The following is a 23,058-nucleotide window of genomic DNA, read 5'->3' as shown; positions in this document are numbered from 1 at the left end:
TTTAAATCTTATATCTACAGATATGTATTGTGTTTGTTTCTTTTTGGACAGAAAAGTGAATTATTGGATTTTTTTTTATTTGCTTTGATCTCTTATTGTTCTTGATATTATAATATTCCTTTTCTTGCTCTCTTTGGCTGTTCAAAGTATGAGAAAATGAAAACTTGGGTTTCATTTCTTTGTTGTTTGTTTTTGGTAAGAAATGAAAATTCAGTGACTGAGGTGATACTTTAATTGCTCCCTGATCCTTTGAAGTAATGACTTATTTATTATTTTTTATTTTTTGAAGAAAAAAGAATTGGAAGCCGAGCTGGTGAATGTAACAGGGGTAGCTAGGCCATGTCTCAAAATAAGGTGAAAATTCATTTTTTTCATTAGCTGTTTGATCTGCTTGCTGTTTTTATTTTTCTTAACCTAGTTGGTATTGATGTCTTCAGGTCTGAGCAAGACAAGGAGCCAGAAAAGAAGGTTGTATCTGAAGTTGTGGGTGCTGGCCCATCTGAGGAATCTACATCTGATGGTGTGTAATACACATAGTCCATTAGATTATTCTTTTTCTTGGTTGATATTAAATGACGACAAGTAGGTGTTCTATCAGCGAGTAACAAGTGATTACCATTGTAGGAGTTTGACACTTTAGTGTTATATTTTATTAGTTTTTTTACTGCAGAGATGTTGGTTATTTAGCTCTCCTGTTAATGCATAGTTTAACATATTTTAATTATATATTTTAATTGTCAGCTCCTCAGGAAATAGATGAGTATGAGCTCGTTGATCCTGTTCATATATTGGCTCCTTTGGAGAAGTCTGGATTTTGGGATGGAGTGGTCAGTCTTCTTTCTTCTCTCCGTCAAACTAGTTTAGTTTTTTTTTGGTTGTAGTGATTTAATTTAGGAATATTTGGTTTTGATGTTCCAGTACTTCTATTAACATCTTGTGCCTTATGTCACAGAAAGCAACCAAGTGGTCAGAACGGAAAGAGGCTGTTGCAGAGCTAACCAAGCTTGCTTCAACAAAAAGAATAGCACCCGGTGATTTCTCAGAAATCTGTCGGACACTAAAAAAGGTACATTGTCTTTTTATGTTTGGGTATTTCGTTTGCATCGTTTATACCTCTATCTATTGCCAAGGATCTTTTTAATATTGCATAGTTAAGTGTTCAATCTGCTCCATTAAGTTTTAACTTCATGCTTTATATTCTTACTTCTGTTATAAGTTTATACTTGCTTTTTGAGTTGATGAATAAAAATCATTTAATTCTTTTTCTGTACAGCTCATAACAGATGTTAATATCGCTGTAGCAGTCGAGGCAATTCAAGCTATTGGCAAGTTGAGTTATTTGACGTATGGGGGATAGACTTTATGGGACCTTTCCCATCATCGTATAATAATAAATATATTTTTCTTGCGGTAGATTATGTTTCTAAAAGGGTAGAAGCCGCAGCAACTCCTACTTGTGATGGGAAGGAAGTACTTAAATTCCTTCATAAAAATATCTTTACTCGATTCGGCACTCCCAGAGCAATTATTAGTGATCGGGGAAGTCATTTTTGCAATAAGTGGTTCACTACTCTGTGTGCTCGCTATGGTGTTTATCATTGAAAGGCGTTATTCTATCATCCAATTGCAAACGGCCAAGCTGAAGTGTCGAATAGGGAAATAAAAGGTATTTTAGAAAATACAGTAAATACTTTGAGGAAGGATTGGTCAAAGAAGCTCGATGATTCACTGTGGGCGTATCGCACTGCATTCAAAACTCTGATTGGTATGTCACCTTATCGATTGGTGTTTGGTAAGGCTTGTCATTTACCGGTGGAATTGGAGCATAGAGCTTATTGGGCTGTGAAAAAGTTAAATATTGATCTCTTTATGGCGGGACAGAATAGGCTTATGGTGTTGAATGAGTTTGAAGAATTCCAAAATGAAGCTTATGAGAATGCGAGAATCTATAAGGAGAAGTCGAAGGCCTTTCATGATAAGCGAATATCGAGGAAGGATTTTCAAGAAAGAGATAAAGTCCTGCTATTTAATTCCAGACTTAAACTTTTTCCTGGTAAATTGAATTCACGATGGTCAGGACCGTACATGGTAGTTGTGTCACTTCCTTATGGAGCAGTGCAAGTTCATAGTGAAAAGACGGGACATTTTAAGGTGAATGGTCAGAGATTGAAGCATTACTTGGAGGGTCTGGTGGAAAAATGCAAGTCCGTGGTCGGGTTGGAACCAATTTGATCTGAAGATAAAGCAGTGTCCGACTAAATGACGTTAACAACAGCGCAGTTGAGAGGCATCTCATTATTTCTAATTTTCATTTGATTTAAGTTTTAAAGTTTATGAACAATTTTAGTTTTTGATTTTTTAGTTTTGGTTGGACATATTATTTTCTTTTAGTTTTTATTTTTAAGTATTTTTTAATGTAATAGAACCGTGGAAATTGTGAAAACTTTTGAAAAAATAAATAAAACTAATGAAAATGTTGAATCCTGAAGAGAGGGCTGTGGCGGATGGAGCAAGGGTCGCGGCCCTTGACAAAACCAAAGAGGGTGGCTCGGCATGTAGCATGCACCGCGGTGCATGGGAGAAGGGCCGTGACACTTCATTGGGTTCTCAGTAAAAAAAATATATATATATTTTATAAAAAAAAAAATTGATACGGGTCATGGCGCTTGTGGAATCCGAGACCTTAAGAGGGTTTCCCCTCTTCCATTTTTGTCACTTCTCTCCATTTTGAAAAAATTCCCAGATTTTTCTCACTTTTCTCTCTAGCTTTTCTCTTTTAACCCAGAAATTTTCTCACCAATTCCCTATTACACCTTGAATCCATATATATATATATTATCCTCCAAACATTATTTTTTTCCTTCCCATTCCCTATTTTGTTATAGAAATCCCTAATTCCCAAAATCTTCAAACCCTTATTTTTCAAATTCTATCCATTGGAGTTCAAATGGTGATTTAATGGTTACTTGGTGCAATTGAAGGGTTCAAGAGGAGTATATCACAGTCAAGTAAGTGTTTCTCCAAATATTTGAATTTTTTTTGGGTGATTTCATTATATTGAAGACATTGTGAAGGGATTATTGTTTTGAGATTATTGTGGGGATTGTGAAGCATTGTAGTGAGTTTTTTTTTAATTGTTTGAAAAGCCATTGGGAAGTTTGGGGAATATTGAAAATACAGGGGAGGTGCTGTCAAATGTTTAGTGGAATATTATGGGGCCTAAAAAAAATCCTTCTAGGGCATCATCTCTAGGAACACAAATAGGCCATCTTCTTCTAAGGAACTTGAACAACCACCAGAATATGATGCTACGAAATTTGTAAGTAAGGCAGCTTTTGATCGGTACAAAAGGATACGTAAGAGGAAGGTGATAAGTGAGAGAGGTTTTGAGTATACTGAAACACCCTGTGAAATTTCTACTTATGAAGATATTCATGGAGAAATTCAACGAAGGGGTTGGGATATGTTTGCTGCGGAGGATGTAAGTCCTGCAAATTTTTCGATGGTTTTAGAATTTTATGCCAATTATGTTGAGATGAGAAATACAGAAGTATTTGTGAGATACTATTGCTGTGTTGTACAACATGCCAACGTATGAACAAGAGGATGATGAGTATCATCAATGGGCTCATGGGGATGATATTAATTGGATAGAGGTGGCTGAAACTTTTAGTATACTAGGAGCTCGTTTTACTGTTGTTGGTGGTGTTCCAAAATATCTTTGGCGTTATCAATTGAATCATGTGGCTCGGGCTTTGGTGCATTTTGTGAGTGCAAGGCTAATGCCGACTACTCACATGTCGGATATCAATAAGGAGAGGTTGTTATTGGTGTATGCCATTATGACTGGGATGACTATTGATGCAGGCCGCATTATTAGGAAAAGTATGAAAGATATTAGCATGTTGACTACTATGGTAGGTTAGGACATGGCTCGTTAATTATGATTTATGTCGTACTTATGGAGTTGTTATGTTTGGAAGTGACGTAGTTCGGAAGCCTATGTCGGCAATTTCTAAAATTAGGGTGCTTAATTATGAACCACCTTCCTTAGAAGCACCACCACCTTGTCTGTGTGCCACTGATAAAAGACAACAAATAAATGATGTAGAAGATGAGGATAATGAAGCAGATTTAGAGGGTACTCTTCCTGAGGTGCCTACGCATGAGGTACCAGTTGTACAGCCGCCTGTTCAGCCTGAAGCTAGTACTTTTGATCCATATATGCAGAAGATGCAGAATCAATTCTACTATTTAGTTCAATAGAACAATTATCAGATTGCTCAAAATCAGCATATGCAGCAGTATTTAGCGCAGCAAAGTGAGTATCAAATCGCTCACGTGGACCAGCTCAATGCATTGGTAAATAGGTGGTCTCTCAAACAATGAAGACGTAGCTCCATTCCCACTACCATCTCAATTTTTTCCTTATCAGCCGCTGCTGCCTCCACCATTTTGAATGTTTATGGAATTAGAATAAGGAAACTTGGAGTTAGGGAAACGAATGAAAAAATCATAACAATTTGTGAAATTTATGCTGAAAGTTGATAAGAAGACAGTTGAGGATTTATTTGCAAAGAGACTTGTTCATTTTGGAGCTTTGGAATAAGTTTTTGGGTCAATATGAAGGGTTGCGGCGCTTACATTAACAGCTGTAGTGCAAGGGAAAAACAGAGAGAGCCATTTTCTGGAATTTTCAAGGGCTGCGGTGCTCGCTGAAGTCAGAGAGTGTGTTTTCGCAAATTCAGAGAGGCGCGCCACGACGCTTAAATGCTAGGGCCGCGGCGCGTGTATTTTTTTCGTGGCTATCAGAAGGACGAAATCGTCATTTTCTTGGAAAAAACATTTTAGGGTTTCTATTTAAATACGTTTTTAAGAGTTAATTAGGGAGATTCATTAATTTTTGATGTGGAGAAATTACTAGAGACTTGGGAGAACATTGAAGATCTGAGAGTTTGATTTCTTGATCTCCTCTTTATTTCTCTATTCTTGAGTTTATGTTTATATTTAATTTGATTGATTCCATTATGTTTGTTTTGAACTAATCTTGTTATTAGGGTGTTAGTGGACTCTTCTTGAAGCTTTTGATTTCTTAATGCAATTTTCTGAATTTCTTTCTCCTACTGTGAATTATTTATCTTATGCTTAATGCTTGTGAATGATTGATCACCATTTACATGTTTATATGATTTTAACCTATGCTCTGAATAGATAAGGCTAATTATGCTATAGGTAGATAATCACAATTTTATATTAGACGAAAGTAATTTTATGAATTGTGTAGTTTAGGGATTACGTGTTTATATTAGACGAAAGTACTTCTATGAATTGTTGATTTACCACAGAGATGTAGGAAATAATATGTTGTAGAGAATTATAGATCCTAGCAAGACTATAATATATAGTTATAATCTGCTATCACAATAGAATTGAGAAATATTGAGAATTGGTTAGAAATCATAAGTGGGTGGTTGATGAAACTAAAGCCCTAACTTTTACATCCATTGATTTAATCATATTTTTATCTCTGAATTTCTCTAGTGCTTAATAGTTTCCTTAATTTTAGTAATAAATATTTTACTCATAATTCTGAAATTATTATTTAAATCAATTAGAATTAGAAGTTAATTATTGGTAATTAATATCAGTCTTCGTGGGATCGACACTTTACTTATCGTATATTACTTTATTTGACCACGTATACTTGCGTGTTAATTTTAAAGAGATCAAGTTTTTGGCGCTTATCTCAAAACCAAAAAAGGGTATTTTGAACAGTCATTAGCTCTATAGCGCTATATTCGTAGCACTACAGCACAAGTACCAGAGAAGAAAAAAAAGGTATTTTGAAGTTACCAGCGCTACAGCGCTGCTCTTGTAGCGATATAGCGCTCTGTCCAGTTTTTTAAAAAAAAAAAAAAACCAGGGGGGTTTGGGATTTCATCTCATTCAGCCTCATTTTTCTTGTTCTTCCCGTGTTCTCTCTCCCAAGGCCTCCCTAGATCTTCCATTGTAGTTATTACCCAGAAAATTTCACCATACATTCTCCCTTTTTCTTTCATTTTTTCTTCTATCTTAGCCCTTTTATCCTGTACTTAATTTCTTTCTTCTCAAACCCATTTCAATTTCCCAATTCAATTTTGAAAACCCTAGAAATTCAGAGTTTTAATTTCTTGTTGAAGATCGAAATTTTCAAGGGGCTATACTCATTCAAGCATAAGGGAGTCCATTTCAAGGGTTAGTAAGTGTTTCTATTCCCTCTTATTCTCAGATTTTTGATGCATTTGGGATTTGATTGCATTGTTGATTGTTGTTGGTGGATTGATTTTTAGGCTGTGATTTGGGGTATTTGGTTATTGTGTTTGTGAGATTGAATATCTTGAGTGGTTGTGAAGAGGAAAAGTGTTTAATTTAAGGGGAGGTGCTGTCAAATTTTTTATTTTGGGTTGGTGAGAGTATGGATAGTGGCTCCCAAGAGTAGAGCGAGTAGGAATAAGGATAAAGGGAAAGGACAAGCGTCTGTTTCTCAAACAAAAGATGATAATGCGGAGCTAGAATATGATGAAACTAGATTTATTAATTTTCAGGCTCAAGAGCGTTATGAGAAATTTGTTAGAAAGCCCTTGATTCCTGAGCGGGAGGTGGATTATGAGTCTGACCATTTTCATCATCAGATTTTTGAGTTAGTTAGAGCAAATCTTGTGGCTAGGAAGTGGGAAGATTTTGTGAAAAAATTGGCACAGGCAAATGTATCGTTGGTGTATGAGTTTTATGCCAAATTAAGAAATAAACATAATGATACAGTTTTTGTTCGAGGTAAGCACATGCCTTTTACTGTAGAGGCCATTAATAAGGTGTTTAAGGTCCCACACATAAAACAGGAGGAGGAGGAATACACTCAATTTTTGAAGGGATATATAGATTATACTGTTGTGGCTGACAAATTATGTTTTCAAGGTGCTCCTTGGACCTTATCTAGCTCTTTACCAAAAATTATAGTGTCTTGTCAGCTGAATGTTGAAGCCAGATTTTGGGCTTTCTTTATTTGTGGTCGATTCATGCCAGTAATTCATGTGTTTGACATGACTGGGGATTGAGTGCTTCTCATGTATGCTTTGATGATAGGGGTGACTATTAATTTGGGTTCATGGATTAAGGATAATATTGAGTTCATGGAAAAGGGTCATACTACTGAAGGTTTGGGCCATGGATCTGTCATCACCATGTTATGTATTAAGGATAGAGTTCCGGAGTTTGTGACTGATATTTATCAGTCGTTGCAGCAGCCTTTATCGATTACTCTGATGAAGGATTATCCCGAGCATGTTTTATATGTGCCACAAGCTAGGATGATCCAGTGCTGTAGGGCAGTAGTAGTGATCAATGCATGTAGCAGGTTAGTGATAAGTAGGATTATCTTATCCAACAAAATCAATATATGGTTCAACAATAGCACATGATGAATCAGTATATGGGTCAAAGGTACGATTATGAGGTGAATCATATAGCTCGTTTAAACAATCTGGTGAGTCGGTGATCCTTAAATGAATCGGATCAAAGTTATTTTGCGCCACCACCACCATATCCGTTGTATTCTCCATTCTACTCTCTGCCTCTGCATCCGTCATTTGCTGGTTTTCCAGGGCCTCAGCCTCCGCAGTCTCAACCTTTCCAGGGACCTTCATCTCAACTGCCACCACCGCCATATTGACGTGGCTGGTCAGGTAAGTCTCTGTTCTCCTTCTTTATGTACTTAACATTGGGGACAATGTTTGATTTTAAGTTTGGGGGAGAAATTTATTTCTGGTGTTCTTTGATGCTTTTTTTTTTTTGGTTTGTTTGTTTGTTTTTATTTTATTTTAATTAGTTGTTCGTTTGGAGTCATGTTTTAGAGTATAAATTAAGTTGATAATAATTGCCATTTAAATATGATTGACTGTTTTGTAGTATAATCCAAAGGAAAAATTGATGTGTTTCTAAAAATAATTTGTGTGCTTGGTTAGATTACTTTTTTTTTTCACTGTGATTTGTTGACATTAGAGATCTATTGCTCATACATTGCAAATGTTATACTTGAGTTATTTTATGCATGGAAAATTCGGATTGTGGATTGAAAAGTTTGAAAAAATTCTAAAACTTGCTTGCTTACTATTTGAGATGAAATTTGAAACAGTGCACATTTAGGAAAATGATATCGGAAATTTTAGGATTGGTTGTGCCTTTCAAGCGAACCCTATTAAATTTTATCCTTAGTCAACCCTTTTGAGCCTTATAACCATTTTCTTGATTAACACATTCTTTTGAGCTTAACTGTAAAATGAAAAAAAAAATTTACTCTTTTTGACCCATACCATGAGCATGAAAATTACTATATGAGGGGAGTGAATGTGTAATGGGATGTTTGTATAATGCATTATTCAGAAAATTACTTTTGATTGAGAGTGAAAATTACTTTTAAAAAGAAAAGAAAAAGAAAGTGAAAAATGATTATTCTCCCAAACAATTATTTATTGAAAAATCAAAGTTTGGGGGAGTTTAATCTAATATATATATATATATATTCTCAATCATTGCACATAAAAAGGGATAACAAGGGATGAGTGGTGTGAAATTGTTGGGAAAGATTGTTTAGTGGAATGCTTGTGGTATGATTAAGCCTAAAATTATCTCTTCATCTACCTATACCTAAGCCTTTTATTACAACCCTTATAAAGTCCTATTGATTCTTATTTGTGCATTTGTTTATATTAATGGAGAATAGTAAATAATGCAGGCATATGGACTATTTGAGTTTGTGGTTAGTTGGTGAGAATTTGATGTGCATAAAGTGGTTCAATTATTTTATTTGCGAGTTATGAGTAAATGAGCTTTGGTGTTGATAGATTGCAGTGAAATGGTGAAGTGATTGAGACTGAAAATCTAGATTAATGTTTAAATAATATGATTGTTTTCATGCAAATTATATATGCATAACAGTCTTGAGTGTTTGAATTGGTTAGTTATGTCAATTTGTTTTGTTAGGTTTTAGTCTAGTTAGATTATTTACTCGAGGGCGAGTAAAGGTTTAGTTTGGGGGAATTTGATAAACGAGTTTTAGGCTCATTTATGTTCTAGTTTTTAGGGTGTTTTTCGTTAGTTTAGGATTATTTTATTTCAAAATTATGTTCGTTTGTTCATGTTTCAGGTTTGCCATGCTAAATTGGTAAAAAGAGTGAAAAAGAGGGAAAGTGGAACAAAATTGGGTTTTTAGGGATTGATATGTGCAATTTTGGGTGCTGTTAATAGCGCTATCAAGGGAGCGCCGTAGCGCTACAAAGGACTTCGATGCACGATGGATTCTGACTTTAGCGCCACAGCGCTATAAATGCAGCGCCACAGCGCTATCATGAACAATCAAGCAGCGCTACATCGCTAGTAAGCAAATTTTCCAGGTGTTTTGGCTCTAACTTTAGTGCTACAGTGCTACAATAAGAGCGCTACAGCGCTAGTGCACCAGATTTTGAGGCATTTTGCCACTGACAATAGCGTTACAGCGCTACGAATATAGCTATAGCGCTGGTGATGCGTTTTTCAAATTTTTGACAACTTTTTGAAGGGTAATTTGTTCTTTTCACTTGGGAACTTTGGAGGGCTATTTAAGGAACATAATGCAGCAATTATAGGAGGACGGGAAGTTTTATAAACCCTAGATAAAAAGAGGCTGTTGTAATTATTTTTTCTGTTTTGTTTTCATCTGAATTCTGAGGTTAATCTTATGAACAATTATTTGAAGTTTATTTTCATCATGGCATTTATGAACTAATGTCTTTTATCTAGGAATTAATGTAGTCACTCAGATTTCTATTTAATTTTATTATGAGTTTCTATTGATACTTCTTTTCTATTCTAATCCATATGATGTGTGTTTAATGCTAGTAAATACTTAATCACTATTGCTTGATTTAATGGTTTTGATTCAAAATTCGAAAGATGAGAATTGAATATGCTATCATTGTATAGACATAGGGTGCATATTGGACGAAAGTACCTATATGACTTGTGTAGTAATTAGGTTTCCATGTTTAATGCCTTTTATATGTTCAAGTTTATCACAGAAATGTAGAAAACCTGCATATAGATTGAGATCTTATATCTTGAAAAAAAATAGGAATCGACTATATTAACCTGCTATTAGAATAGAAAGAAGAGATTTAGAATTGATTATTAAAATTAATAGACTGAACAGTTGTTGAAATTAATTCCTAGGTGGTTTTTATTATTGATTCTTAAGTAGTGATTCATTGTTTTGTTTCCAGTCCTTTAATTTTGGTTCATAGTATATAGGATTTCTTCTATTTTTAATTGTTCACTTAAATTTTAATTAACCAAATAGAATTCGAAAATCAATTAGTGGTACTTGGGAGATAGTCTCTGTGGGATGATATCCGTTCTTACGGAATTTACTACTTGACGCGACTACGTATACTTGCGTACAGAAAATTCTAGATCAGTGATCTCATTTTCTCACTGATGAAGACATCAAATCGCCCATCCACCTCGCAGCCAGTTGTCATTCCTACCTCGAGGGAGGAATTTTTCAAGGCCGAACATTATTGGAGCTCGGTTTCTTCATTAGGAAAAATCATCGACATCTTGTCTCGTCACGGCCTAGGATTGTCAGGCTCGCTGAGGTGTAGAGCTCCTACCTCCAATGAACGAAGCTGCTACACCCTGGGAGATGGCCGCCCCGACAATAAACTGAAGCTCGCGGCCTGGAGTCGCGAGCATATGAAGGCAGGGGCCCTACTACCCTTGAAGTCCTTTTTTAAGGACTTTTTTTATTTTGTTGGGCTTGTGCCCTTCCAACTCCAGACCAATTCATACAGGGTCTTGTCAGCTCTAAGGTCGCTGTACCACGTATTGAAGTGGGAAGGACCTTCACCAAAGGAGATCATGTATCTCTTCTGCCTAAAAAGCAACCTCTCCCGAGCTCGGGGAGGAGATGGCTTCTATTACCTGTCGAGCTATCCCAAGGAGAAGAAGATCTTTGAGGACATACCCAACCATCCTCCCAACTTCAAGCTGACCTTCTTTTGGATAGACGGCCTGGTTCCCTCAAAGTTTTATTCATTCAGATGAATTTGTAATTATATGAACCCCTTTCCTTTCATGCTCGTCTAACGTTTAGGCACGAACTAATTATAGTGTATTTGACTCTTCAGCCAATTATCATCATCCTACCCCAACGGACGCAATGAAGGAGCACAAGGAAGTTCTGCTCCAGCTGCCAAGCACTCTCTGTCTTATCTTCTTCATGAAGATAAGTGTAATGACCCAAAATCGCTAATAAGGCTTAAGGGCCTTGATTAGTTTGCTAGGAGGGCATAATTGGTTTATGTGTGAATTTATTAGTATAATGCATGGTTCTGTGATAAGCATGCTTGTATGGTAATATTATATGCTATAATTGTGATGACCACATTGTTAAGTGGTTAATTCTGCAGCATGTGACTTGAGGCGATCTTAGGGAGCTAGTTAGTGAGAAAGTCACAACGGGGCTTAATACTTGACTTGGGGTAAGTCAAGGGGTGTTTCAGGTATTGAATGGTTATTTAGGTTATCGAGTTATGGAAATAAATAATTGGAGATATATTTTAGGTTAGGAAGCTTAGGTGGAAATACTGGGGAATTTTACCATTTTACCCTAGGGGACGTTTCCGCCACCTCGAGCCTCGGGATTAACTTAATTGATTAAGGATAGACTAAGGAAACTTTAGAAAACGGCAGAACAAAAAGGCTAAACTGACCCTTCTCTCTCTCTCCCTTTCTCTCTCAAGGAAACTAGAGGAAACCAAGGGAACAATTCAGAGAATTAGAGCTATAATCTAGGAGATTAGCTCAAGAATTAGCTGAGGATTCTATCAAGAATTAAGGTAAGTCACAAGCTTTATGCATGGTGGTTAAGTTCTATGTTTAAGGCGGAGTTTTGAGTTGTTTATGGGTTTTGATATTGAAGGATTGAAGTGAAGCTTGGAACATGGGAGTCAGCTCCAATTCATGATTTAGACTTTGAATTCTGAATTTTTATGACTGGTTTTAGTGTTCTTCAGTGTGTGAGTTTCAGAAATTGAAAAGGTGTTCTGATGAGTTGTTAGCTTAGGTTTTTGCTGGCTTGTGCTTCTGAAATCATGCAGGAATGTTTGTGATAATTGTGGTATATTTGTGGATGCTCAATATTCCATGCCCATAAAAGATCCAAGACGCGTGCTAAGGTCCCATAAAGACCTAAATACATGTTTGAGCCGCGAGACGCTTGGGCCACCACCCTCTCGCAACGGCCTCGCATGCACCCCACGTCTAGCCTCGCCGTGGCTGCGCCTCGAGGGCCTCGCAAGAGAAGGCCTCCCCTAGCCTCGCCTAAATCCTTGCCTCGCCGGAAGGCTCGTGGAAGGGCCTTGCATGCCCAGGACCGTGCCCCGCGAGATGGCCTCGCTGCCCGGACTCATGTCTCGTTGGAGGGCCTTGCGTGCTGAGGACCGTGCCCCGCGAGATGGCCTCGCGTGCCCAGGTCCGTGACGCATAGGAGGGCCTCGCGTGCCCAGGTGCGTGACGCGTGGGAGGGCCTCGCGTGCCCAGGTGCGTGACGCGTTGAAGGGCCTCGCGTGCCCAGGTGCATGGCTCGTAGGAGGGCCTCACATACGCACGCCCCTGCGCCCACAGCCTCGCGCCCCTGAAACCACGGCCTCGCGTCCCTGCGCCCATGGCCTCGCGCCCGAGCGTCCTCGGTCTCGCGCCCCTGCGCGCCAATGTCCCGCGCCCCACGCGCGTTGAATTCCGCGCCCCAAGTGTTCCATGCCTTATGAGGCGCGTGCCCTTGGCAGCCTCGCAGAGGACACCCTCGCCACAGCCATATTCTAAAGGGGGGCCTTACAAGAGATGCAGCTCACCTCGAACACCCAGGCCTTTAGCGAGGACACGTCATCTCAAGCCCCCGTGACCGTCTCGCGCTAAGGATCCAAGAGCCTTACCTCGCACAGCGACCCTTCAATACATGAAGTGTCTCACTCCCTGTGCCTCGATGTAGTCTCAAGTACGAGGGCCTATCGAGGCCCCAGCAGTTGGAGGTAAAAGCCCAAGAATGATTCAAATGGAACATACTTGTACAATCTAGTACTGGGTACGGCCTTTAAGATCCTGTATGTCAAGTACGGGCACCCGTACCAGTAGGGTAGTGGAAGTGCTGGGATAAGGGTTATGGCCTGTATGTCTATGGACAGGTGTCAGAGTCGACACCACCACCACCTGCGCCACTATGTCTGCCTCCACTCCTCTGACATAGGTACGGACAAGTAGTGGAGACATCCTCCTGGCACCTGCCCCTGTACTAGTTGTAAGACCACAACCTCTGAAACCACTCTCTTGACAGTGTACTGGCGTACTACATGGTCCCCTGGACCACATTGTATCAGGGGCCATTAGGGCCTACTATATAATAAACCCCAATTCCACATGGAAGGGGGTTGGAAAATTCACTGTAGCAAGTGGACCATATTGAATACACACTGATTTCACCATTGTTCTTCTACAATTGTTCTTGAAGTTTACACTAAAATTTCTAAGGCTTTACAATTGATAATCTTTGTCCTGCAATTCTTTCCAACCTAACTTAGTTGACGAGTTCTCACCGTCAACAGTTTGGCGCCATCTGTGGGAACTTAAGTTCCAAGCTACTGTTCTAATATTACTTCCAGCAAGGAGAAATGCCAAGACGTTCAAAGCGACTCAGGGAGCCACGAGAGGTGGAGGATCACCTTAACGGAGTCCAGCTGAAGGCCTCCATGAAGGATCCCCCTCCACCCAGAGAGGTGGATCCCCCAAGGGACCCTGAGGTTCAAAAGGGTGATAGAGAGGCCTCGTCACCGGCCGCCCCGCCCGGAGGGAGTCCTACAAGGGCACCACCGGGGAATGCCAACTAATTCCCGCTCCCTAAACCGGCACAAGTACCGAACTCCGGCCGGCAAGACCCGGGCCCCTCGACGCGTAGACATGATAAGCATCCCCGGGTCCATTCTGTGAGCTCGAGTTCGAAATGTCGGTTCTATGAAGAAGAAATACGTGAGCTCCACCATAAGAACCAACGGTTGGAGACCACCCTGGAGAACATGCAAGAGGTGCTGAATAGCCTCTTGTAGGGTAAGTCGAGCGTGACTCTGCCCAAGAGAAAAGAGAAAGGTCAGGAGGGGGTGGAGACCACTGTACCAGTAGATGATGGGAGGACCCAACACTCCACCAGTAACACCCCCCGAGCAAAGCAACCCGAACATCCTAAACCACCGAAGCAGGCCCAGAAACCAGAGCCAAGGACCAACGCTGCCCGTCGCAACGAGGACGAAGTCACCTCTAAAAGAGCACCCTCAGATTTACGAGAGGAGCTCAATAAAAAGAGGGCGGGTAAAGGGACCACGCCCCCTGTGGCCCCTCGAGAGGGCAAGGGAAAGGCAGATCTTAACCCGTCCGCTTTAAGGGACTCTCTAAGCAAAAGGAGGGAGGACCTGGACACAGAAATGAGGAGCCTGCGAAGCAAAATCGTCACTGCCTCTGGCGGTCAGGATTTTGAGGAAGAGTTCGACCATGAGTCGACCTTTGTGAAGGAGATTCAGGCCATCCGGCTCTCTGCCAACTTTAAGGAACCCAATATGACCCCCTACGAAGGAAGCACAGATCCGAAGTACCACCTGGACACATTTAATGACCTGATGAAACTGAGAGGAATTAGTAGTGGAGCCAGATGCCACTCCTTCGCCGTCACATTGAAAGGACCCGCCTACAAATGGTTCAAAAGATTAAGGCCGGGGTCCATCAAGTCTTGGCAACAGTTTTCTGATGAATTCCTCCAGCAGAACCACGCCGTGCGGGACTACACGATGGCAGGCACCAGCCTGGCCAACGTGAAGCAAGGGGAAAATGAGAGCCTGAAGAGCTACATTCACAGGTTCAATATGGAGGCCGCGAAAGTGGGGAGCCTAACCCGCCGATAGTTAAAAATGGCCGTTATAGCCGGGGTGCGCCCAGGAAGCAAGTTGTGGGACAACATGCTGAAGAGGGAAGTCACCGACTTAGATGACTTCTACGAGAGGGCGCAGAAATAAATTTGTGTGGAGGATGGCCACGCAAACCTAAAGGGAGGAAAGGAGGGGTCCAGCGCGAAGCCCCCAACTAACGACGGGTCGAATGTAGCAAAGAAGAAAAGGGCGTATGATGGGTCGAGAGATGATCAGCAGAGAAAGACCAAACGGGGGAGTGATAATAGGCAAGCGGCTTACACTTACTATACGAACCTTACAGACACCAGGGAGCATATTTACCTCACCAATGAAGACCGAGTTCCCTTCAAGAAGCCCTCACCAATGAGAAAGGACCGGTCCAAAAAGGGACCCTAGTAGATACTGCTAGTACCACAAGGATATTGGGCACACCACAACGGAGTGTATCCACTTGAAGGAGGAAATTGAGGAGCTCATCCGCAGGGGGCATCTAGGCCGTTATGTCAGGAGAGAAAGGCCAAAGCCAGAGGACGAGCCTGCGATACCCTAGGCGCAAGGGCGAGCCCCAAAAATACAGGGAGAGGTCCGAACCATTTTTGGAGTTCCAAGATTTGGGGGAGACTCTCGGAAGGGGCGAGATAGATACGCAAGAGAGGCCCGGCGAAGTCCACCACCCTGCGTCATGAGTTTGGAACAACGACCCCCAAAAGGCTTCAAGGGGGAAAATGACTCGATCACATTCACTGAGGAGGGTACATTTTCCCCACAACGACTCGCTGGTGTTGACAGTTCAGTTGGAAAATATGTGCGTGCATCGGGTCCTGGTGGACAATGGGAGCTCGGTGGACATCCTGTATCGCCCTGCCTTGGAAAAGATGGGACTGGGCATTCGTCATCTAAATCCTTGCCAATCTTCCCTATACGGATTCACGGGGGACTCAGTGCAACCCCTAGGGATGATCGACTTGGCACTCACCATGGGGGAGCAACCCCGGCAGACTACAGTCATGGCTAACTTTGTCGTAGTAGATTGTACGTCAGCTTTTAATGCAGTATTGGGGAGACCATCCCTAAGAGAATTGAAAGCCATAACTTCTATATATCACCTGGTTGTCAAGTTCCCAACTCCAGGAGGGGTCGCTAGTATGAAGGGAGAACAGAAAGAAGCAAGGGAGTGCTACAACACCTCACTCCATGCGCCTGTGAAACTGCGGGAACCAATGGCCATGGTGATACATGAGGTGCTACGTGTACCTGCGGGGAGTCCTCAGGAGCTAGACCCTTGAGTCGTGGAGGAGTCAAGAGCAGAACCAGTGGAGGAAGTACAAGAGGTTATAGTAGTGGAAGAACCGTTGAGAAAACTGAAGGTAGGAAGAAGCCTGCAGAGTGATGTGAAGAAGGAGTTGATAAGGTTTTTGAGGGATAATCTGGATGTATTCGCATGGAGTCACAAATATATGGTGGGTATAGACTCCAGTGTTATGTGCAACCATTTGAATATCTCCCCTGAAGTGAGGCCCGTTAGGCAGAAGAGGCGGGCGCTGGACCCAGAAAGGTACGCGGCCCTAAAGGAAGAGGTCGACAAGCTGAAGGCCAATGGGTTTATCCGTGAGTCATTTTACCCTGTGTGGGTGTCGAATCCAGAGCTAGTCCCAAAACCAAATGGGAAATGGAGGACCTACGCCGATTTCTCAAACCTGAATAAAGCTTGTCCTAAGGAGAGCTTCCCGCTCCCAAGGATAGATCAATTAGTATATGCGACGGCAGGACATGAATTACTGAGCTTCATGGACGCCTACTCGGGGTACAACCAGATTCCAATGAACCCAACAGATGAAGAGCATACGTCATTCATTACGGATAAAGGGCTCTACTGTTACAAGGTGATGCCCTTCGGGCTGAAGAACGCAGGTGCCACCTATCAAAGGTTGGTCAATAAGATGTTCGCTAACCAGATCGGAAGGAACATGGAGGTGTATGTTGATGATATGTTGGTAAAGACCAAGAATGCAACAGAGCTCAACAAGGACCTCGGTGAGATGTTTAACACACTTAGGAAGTACCGAATGAAGTTGAATCCCGTCAAGTGCACCTTCGGTGTATCCTCAGGTAAATTCTTGGGCTTCATGGTCAACTCCAGAGGCATCGAGGCTAATCCTAATAAGATAAAAGCCCTGATAGAGATGAGCCCGCCTAAGAATCAGAAGGAAGTGCAATGCTTAACGGGAAGGGTGGCGGCCCTTAATAGATTTATTTCAAGGTCAACCGATAAGTGCCCCCCCTTCTTTAACATCCTCAAAGGGAGCAAAAAGTTTGCTTGGGATGAGGAATGTGAAGAGGCATTTATCAAGCTGAAGGAGCACTTGGGGAAGCCACCCCTATTGGCGAAACCTGAGAAAGGCGAGAAGCTATACCTATACTTGGCAGTGTCTGAACATGCCATAAGCGCAGCCTTGGTTAAAGGGGAGAAGAAGCAGCAATAACCCGTGTACTATATCAGCAAGCGTTTGGTGGATGTGGAGAACCGGTACCCAGAGATTTAAAAGTTGGCCTATGCATTAGTTGTGGCCTCGAGGAAGTTGAGGCCCTACTTCCATGCGCACGCAATTGAAGTTCTCAAGGATAGTCCTTTAATGCAGGTCTTGCATAAACCTGAGACCTTAGGGAGGCTGATGAAATGTTCAATCAAGTTGAGTCAATTCGATATCATGTATACCCCAAGAGCTTCCATCAATGGACAGGTGCTGGCAGACTTTATAGTGGAGTTCACCCGTCAGCCGAATGGAGGAAGAAGTTAAGAAGGGGAGCAGCCTGTCATAGAGGAAGAACGAGGGAATCTTGAGGAATGGAGTCTGCATGTGGACGAGGTGTCCAATGAACGAGGATCTGGAGCAGGTATCATGATGACAGGACCCGAGGGACACAAGATGTATTGTGCGATCCGGTTCAGGTTTGAGGCCTCCAATAACGAGGCGGAGTACGAGGCGCTCTTGGCTGGCTTGCGTTTAGCCTAGGAGCTAAAAGTGACGCGCCTTCGTATTTTTAGCGACTCTCAGTTGGTGGTATACCAGGTAAAGGGGGAATATCAGGCGAGGGGACCCAAGACGGCAGCCTACTTGGAAAGGGTTAAAGGCTATTTGGGACGATTAGTAGCATATAGCATAGAGCAGATCTCCAGAGAAAGGAATTCCCATGCCGATGCACTCGCGAAGCTGGCTTCCACCAAGGATGGGGATATCTTGGAGTCGATACCCGTGGAGTATTTTCCCAAACCCAGCATTGTAAGCGCGGACGTACATATGATTAGTGTCCAAAAGGAGTCGTGGGCGGAGCCGATTAAAAGATACTTGGAGGAAGGAACCTTGCCTGTGGACAAGAAAGAGGCCCGAAGGTTGGTGTATAAGGTAGCTAGATACACCTTGATAGATGGGGTTCTATACAAGAGAGGGTTCTCAATGCCACTTATGCGATGTGTAGAGAAGGAGGAGGCGTTAAAAGTACTGCATGAGATACATGAAGGAGAGTGTGGTAATCAAGAGAGCGGATCCTCAATGGCTAGGAAGGCCATAAGACAAGGGTACTACTGGCCCTCAATGGAGAAAGATGCAAATGACTTTGCCAAGAAATGCGACAAATGCCATAAACACGCTAACTACACTCGGAGGCCCCCAAATGAGTTAACTAGCCTGATCAGCCCCTGGCCCTTCGATGTCTGGGGGATAGACTTGATCGGCGCCCTTCCTGCGGGTAGGGGAGGGGCGAAGTACGCAGTGGTAGCTGTGGACTATTTCACCAAGTGGGTCGAAGCGGAGCCACTCGTGAAGATAACCGCCAAGCACATCACCTCTTTCATCAACAAATTCATGTCTGCAGATACGGAGTGTCCTACAAAATTATTTCTGACAACGACACCCAGTTTGATGGGGGGGCCTTTAAGGAATATTATAGGGGAAGGGGGATAAAGAGGAGTTTTTCAGCAGTAGTACACCCACAGGCCAATGGGCAAGTGGAGGCCATTAACAGGGTTCTTAAAAAGAACCTGAAAACCAAGTTAGAAAAGATGAAAGGAGCCTGGGTGGAAGAGTTGCCGAATGTGATATGGGCCTACAGAACCACCCCTCGCACGACCACTGGAGAGTACCCATTCTCCTTAGCATATGGGTGCGAGGCTGTCCTCCCAGTGGAGATGCAGGTGAGTTCCTTCAGGGTACAGGCGTATGGAGACGAGGCCAACTGCGTAGCTCTGGCTGAGAGCCTGGACATGCTAGAAGAGAGAAGGGAAAAAGCACAAATGAGGGTGGCGGTATACCAGCAGCGCGCAGCAAGGTACTACAACTCGAGGGTGCACGAGAGAACTTTCAGAGTTGGCGACCTGGTGCTAAGGAAGGTACTCCCCAACACGTGAGACCCAGGGGCAGGAGTGCTTGGGGCGAACTGGGAGGGGCCATACCAGGTTGCTTAGTGCATACCCGCAAACACTTATAAGCTGGTGCGCATGGACGACACCATCATACCTCGAGCATGGAACGCGGAGCATCTTAGGAAGTACTACCAGTAAGGCGCCCACGCCCAGTGCTAGAAGGATAGGTTCTCAAAAATGTTGCATGTAATCTTAGTATGGTAGAGAAGAATCAAAGAGGTTACTTGGATAACCTCCTGAGTAGGTGTAAGTTTTTTTTTTATTTTCTATGAGAATCTTATATGTATCGATGTAGCCAGAACTCTATGAATGAAACTGTTTGCAACTTCATGTGTTACTTTTCTTCGCTATGCGGGTGTCGGCCTAAGTGCCTGCCGAAATAAATTTCACCAAACACTTGGGGGCAAGACAGGAGGCAAAAACATGCAGCTAGCAGGGGGAACCTAAAAAGGGCTCCTAAAAAGGACCCCCTAGCGGAGGATCCTAGAAAGGACCCCTTGCCCTCCTAAAACGGAGGATCCTAAAAAGGACCCCTTGCCCTCCTAAAATGGAGGATCCTAAAAAGGACCCCTTGCCCTCCTAAAAAGGAGGCTCCTAAAAGGGACCCTCTACAAAGAGGATCCTAAAAATGACCCCCTATCAAGAAGACCCTAAAAAGGACCCTATGCACCAGGAGGATCCTAAAAAGGGCCCTCCATCAGGAGGAAGTGGCCCGTGAAGATAAAGCCCGAGCAGGAGGACCCAAAAGGGACCATGACCCTAAAAAGGACCCTTTAACGGGGGATCCCAAAGGGAACCCCTATACCAGGGCCTTAAGCGAAGTCCTTAGAAGGCATCCCTTGGGATCACAAGGATTAGCTACCCTTGTGAACACCAAAGAGGCCATAGGGACTTACAAAAAAAAAAGATGGTAACGACAATAATAAGTCTAGAGCGGCCACCAACCCGTCTAGTCAAAAAGGGTCCTAAAAGAGACCCTTGCAAAAATAGTACTATGAATAACGACGAGAAGGACGCATCTCGCAAAAAAATAATAAGCGCGCGCAAGAATATATAAAAGGATAGCTAGGACCCAAGGGGTCAAAATATCCTTATATGAGTAATCAAGAGGCACCAAAAGAGGTCCCAGTGACCCCTTTCACATGGGCTCCAAAGGACCTCTAGCCTGGTAAATAAAAGAGGGGAACCAACCAAACCTCACCATGCATGCTCAAAAGGACCTCAAATGCAGTAGAATAAGAGATAAATAGCAACACATATATATATATACATTGAAAAAGAAATTTTTGAAGACAGTACAAGAGTTACAAAAGAAAAGTAGTAATGACAATCATATTACAAAGGCTCAAAATACAAAAAAAAAAAAAGAGAGCGTACACCCATGGTGGGCTAGCTGACAAAAGTTATGAAATAACTACTTCAAGGCCTCCTACCGCGGGCGCTCCACATGGCCGCTCGAGCGACGGAGTGCTCACCAAAAGAAGAGAAATTGAAATGGGGATCCTGCCTCCACACGCTGTAAAGGGCACAGTCTATGGACCTGTGCTCAATGGCAGTCTTCTCCGCCTCCAAGGAAGCATTTCTCTCCTGCAACGTGGAAACATTGGCCCTAGCAGTCTGGAGTTCGGCCCCAATAGCCTCGACTTCGGCCTCCAACTGAGTAACTCTCTGCTGCGACGCGGCCGCGATGGCCTTGGCCCCCTGGAGTTCGCTCTCCAAGCTGGTAACTTGGCCCTGTAGCTCCCCTGCCTTGGCAACCACTTTCTTCCTCTTTAGTAACGAGTTGGCAAGTTTGGTTCGAACCCTTGACAACTTAGCCTTGGTTTCATTAAGCTCTCTCTCAAGCTCCTGAGCCCGTGCTACACAACGGTCCCTCTCGGTGCACGACGCGGAAAGATTGCCAGCCGAGTCGGCAAACCGCAGAGCCACAGTATAGGCCTGCACAAGAAAGTTAACAACAACAACAATAAGTGACAAAAACAAAAAATATATGCATAAACACCTATACATAATAGGGCCGATGCGAGGTGCGGGAAATCACCCAAGTCATGGTGCGCCTTAGGTTTTCCCCAAGGTCCGACTGAGTCAAATTCCCAAGGCCATTCCAGTCAGATACGGGGAGGTTCGAGGCAAGTTGGGTGTATCGCTGCCTGTAAGACGTTGCCATCCGAGTCACCCAGGGCTCCCCATCCACACCAGGGGCGCCTGGCTGGTTGAGGACAGACGACCCGCTCGCCGAAGTGGGAGGGGGCGCAGTGAAAGTGGAAAACTGAGGCTCTGGTAGATCAGAGGGAGGCTCCGGAAGGTCGGCGTAGTAAGTCCCCGATGGTCCAGGGTCGAGAGGAGCCTGAGGGAAGGCGTCGTAGCTCTCAGGGTCAGGGCAAACATAACACCCCGGTGCGACATGCTGGTCTCGAGATTGGAAGGCCATGTCCTGGTCATAGGAGTCATAAGGGGGGCATCCCCCGGGGGACAAGGATCGCTGGTGGGGTCCCCCGCATTCAAGGGGGGCTTCCCCTGGCTCCTCCTCAGCCTCACCTTCGTCTGGGAAAGGCTCAGCCAGCGCAGCCATAGTCTTCTTTGACCCAGAAATCGACCACAGGAACTTGGGGTCCGAAACTGGGGACAACTGGTGGAGGTTGAGATTTTCCATGTTGAATAAGAATGCTGCCTTCTTCATGGTGGGGTCAGCATTAATGAGGTCCTTCACGGCGTCCGCCTCTGACCCAACGACCGTGGGAACAACAAATTTCTCTGCATGATCCACGCCATTGTCAATGCAAACATAAGTACAAAACAGTAAGTTCTAGCAAAAAGAAAAGGAGGACCAGGGTACTTACTGGGGGTGGCGCGGAAGTGTTCACGGACAGAGAGAGGGCCCTCTACGAAGAAAAATTCTTGTTTCCAAGACCCCGTATTGGACACTGAGCTATCTATCAAGGGGAGCTCGTTATTGGCCTTTTGCAAATAGTAGAAGCCCTTGGACTTGGGAGAGGCCATGAGGTTGTACAGGAAGTGCACCTCTTGCGCGGTAGGAGCCCGTTTAGCTAGTTCCTTGAACACCACAAAAAGGCAGCTCAAGGTCAACCAACTATTTGGTGACAGCTGAAGGGGGGCCAGGTCAAAATAGTTAAGGACCGCTACAAAAAACGGGTGCAAGGGGATGGTGCCACCTGCCTTCAAAATGTGCTCGCTCAAAGTCACAAGGCCAGCCCGAGGGTGGTCAACCCGTCATGTCTCCAGAGGAGCGTATAAGGCGTATTCTGGGGGAACACGATAGTGCTTCACAATTTCTTTCAATTTATTCTCGGACACATGTGACACCAGCTCAGACGCCAGTAAAGGAGCGTCGTCCTGTTCCTGGATAGATACCTGTCGTCGTGCCCTCGGCATATCTGCAAAATCAAAAGAAAAATGTGAGGAAGAGACAGAACACTTGACCCTCCATTTTTTCTTCCTAGCAAGAGTCTTCCATCGAGGGAGCGACTGCGGAAGCGCTGAGCTAGGAAAAACCGAGACTAGGGGCGAGGATGGGCTGGAAGGCTCGGGCGGAAGGTGTCCCTCCATAAACTCCAACTCCCTCTGCAATTCTAAAAGGGTCACCCTAAGGCTCACTAC

General features: G+C 43.3%; 1 protein-coding gene and 1 long non-coding RNA gene across 2 annotated transcripts; both read left to right on the top strand.

The window, feature by feature from the left end:
- Positions 1 to 724: 724 nt before the first annotated feature.
- On the top strand, positions 725 to 1,320 carry LOC133829322 (uncharacterized). Its single transcript, XR_009891686.1, has 3 exons — positions 725 to 827; positions 953 to 1,066; positions 1,274 to 1,320. It is a non-coding gene; the product is annotated as an uncharacterized LOC133829322 (long non-coding RNA).
- A 447-nt stretch (positions 1,321 to 1,767) lies between these two features.
- LOC133832730 (uncharacterized) lies at positions 1,768 to 2,232 on the top strand. Its single transcript, XM_062263037.1, has one exon. The coding sequence runs from the start codon at positions 1,768 to 1,770 to the stop codon at positions 2,230 to 2,232; it is 465 nt and encodes a 154-aa protein (XP_062119021.1).
- Positions 2,233 to 23,058: the final 20,826 nt, after the last annotated feature.

Source organism: Humulus lupulus, chromosome 4 (genome assembly GCF_963169125.1).
Source record: "Humulus lupulus chromosome 4, drHumLupu1.1, whole genome shotgun sequence".
Lineage (NCBI taxonomy): Eukaryota > Viridiplantae > Streptophyta > Magnoliopsida > Rosales > Cannabaceae > Humulus > Humulus lupulus.
This window is presented reverse-complemented; position numbering and strand designations above follow the sequence as displayed.

Coding starts and splice junctions, on each gene's coding strand:
- LOC133832730 (XM_062263037.1), top strand. CDS start 1,768: ATGTCACCTTATCGATTGGTGTTTGGTAAGGCTTGTCATTTACCGGTG.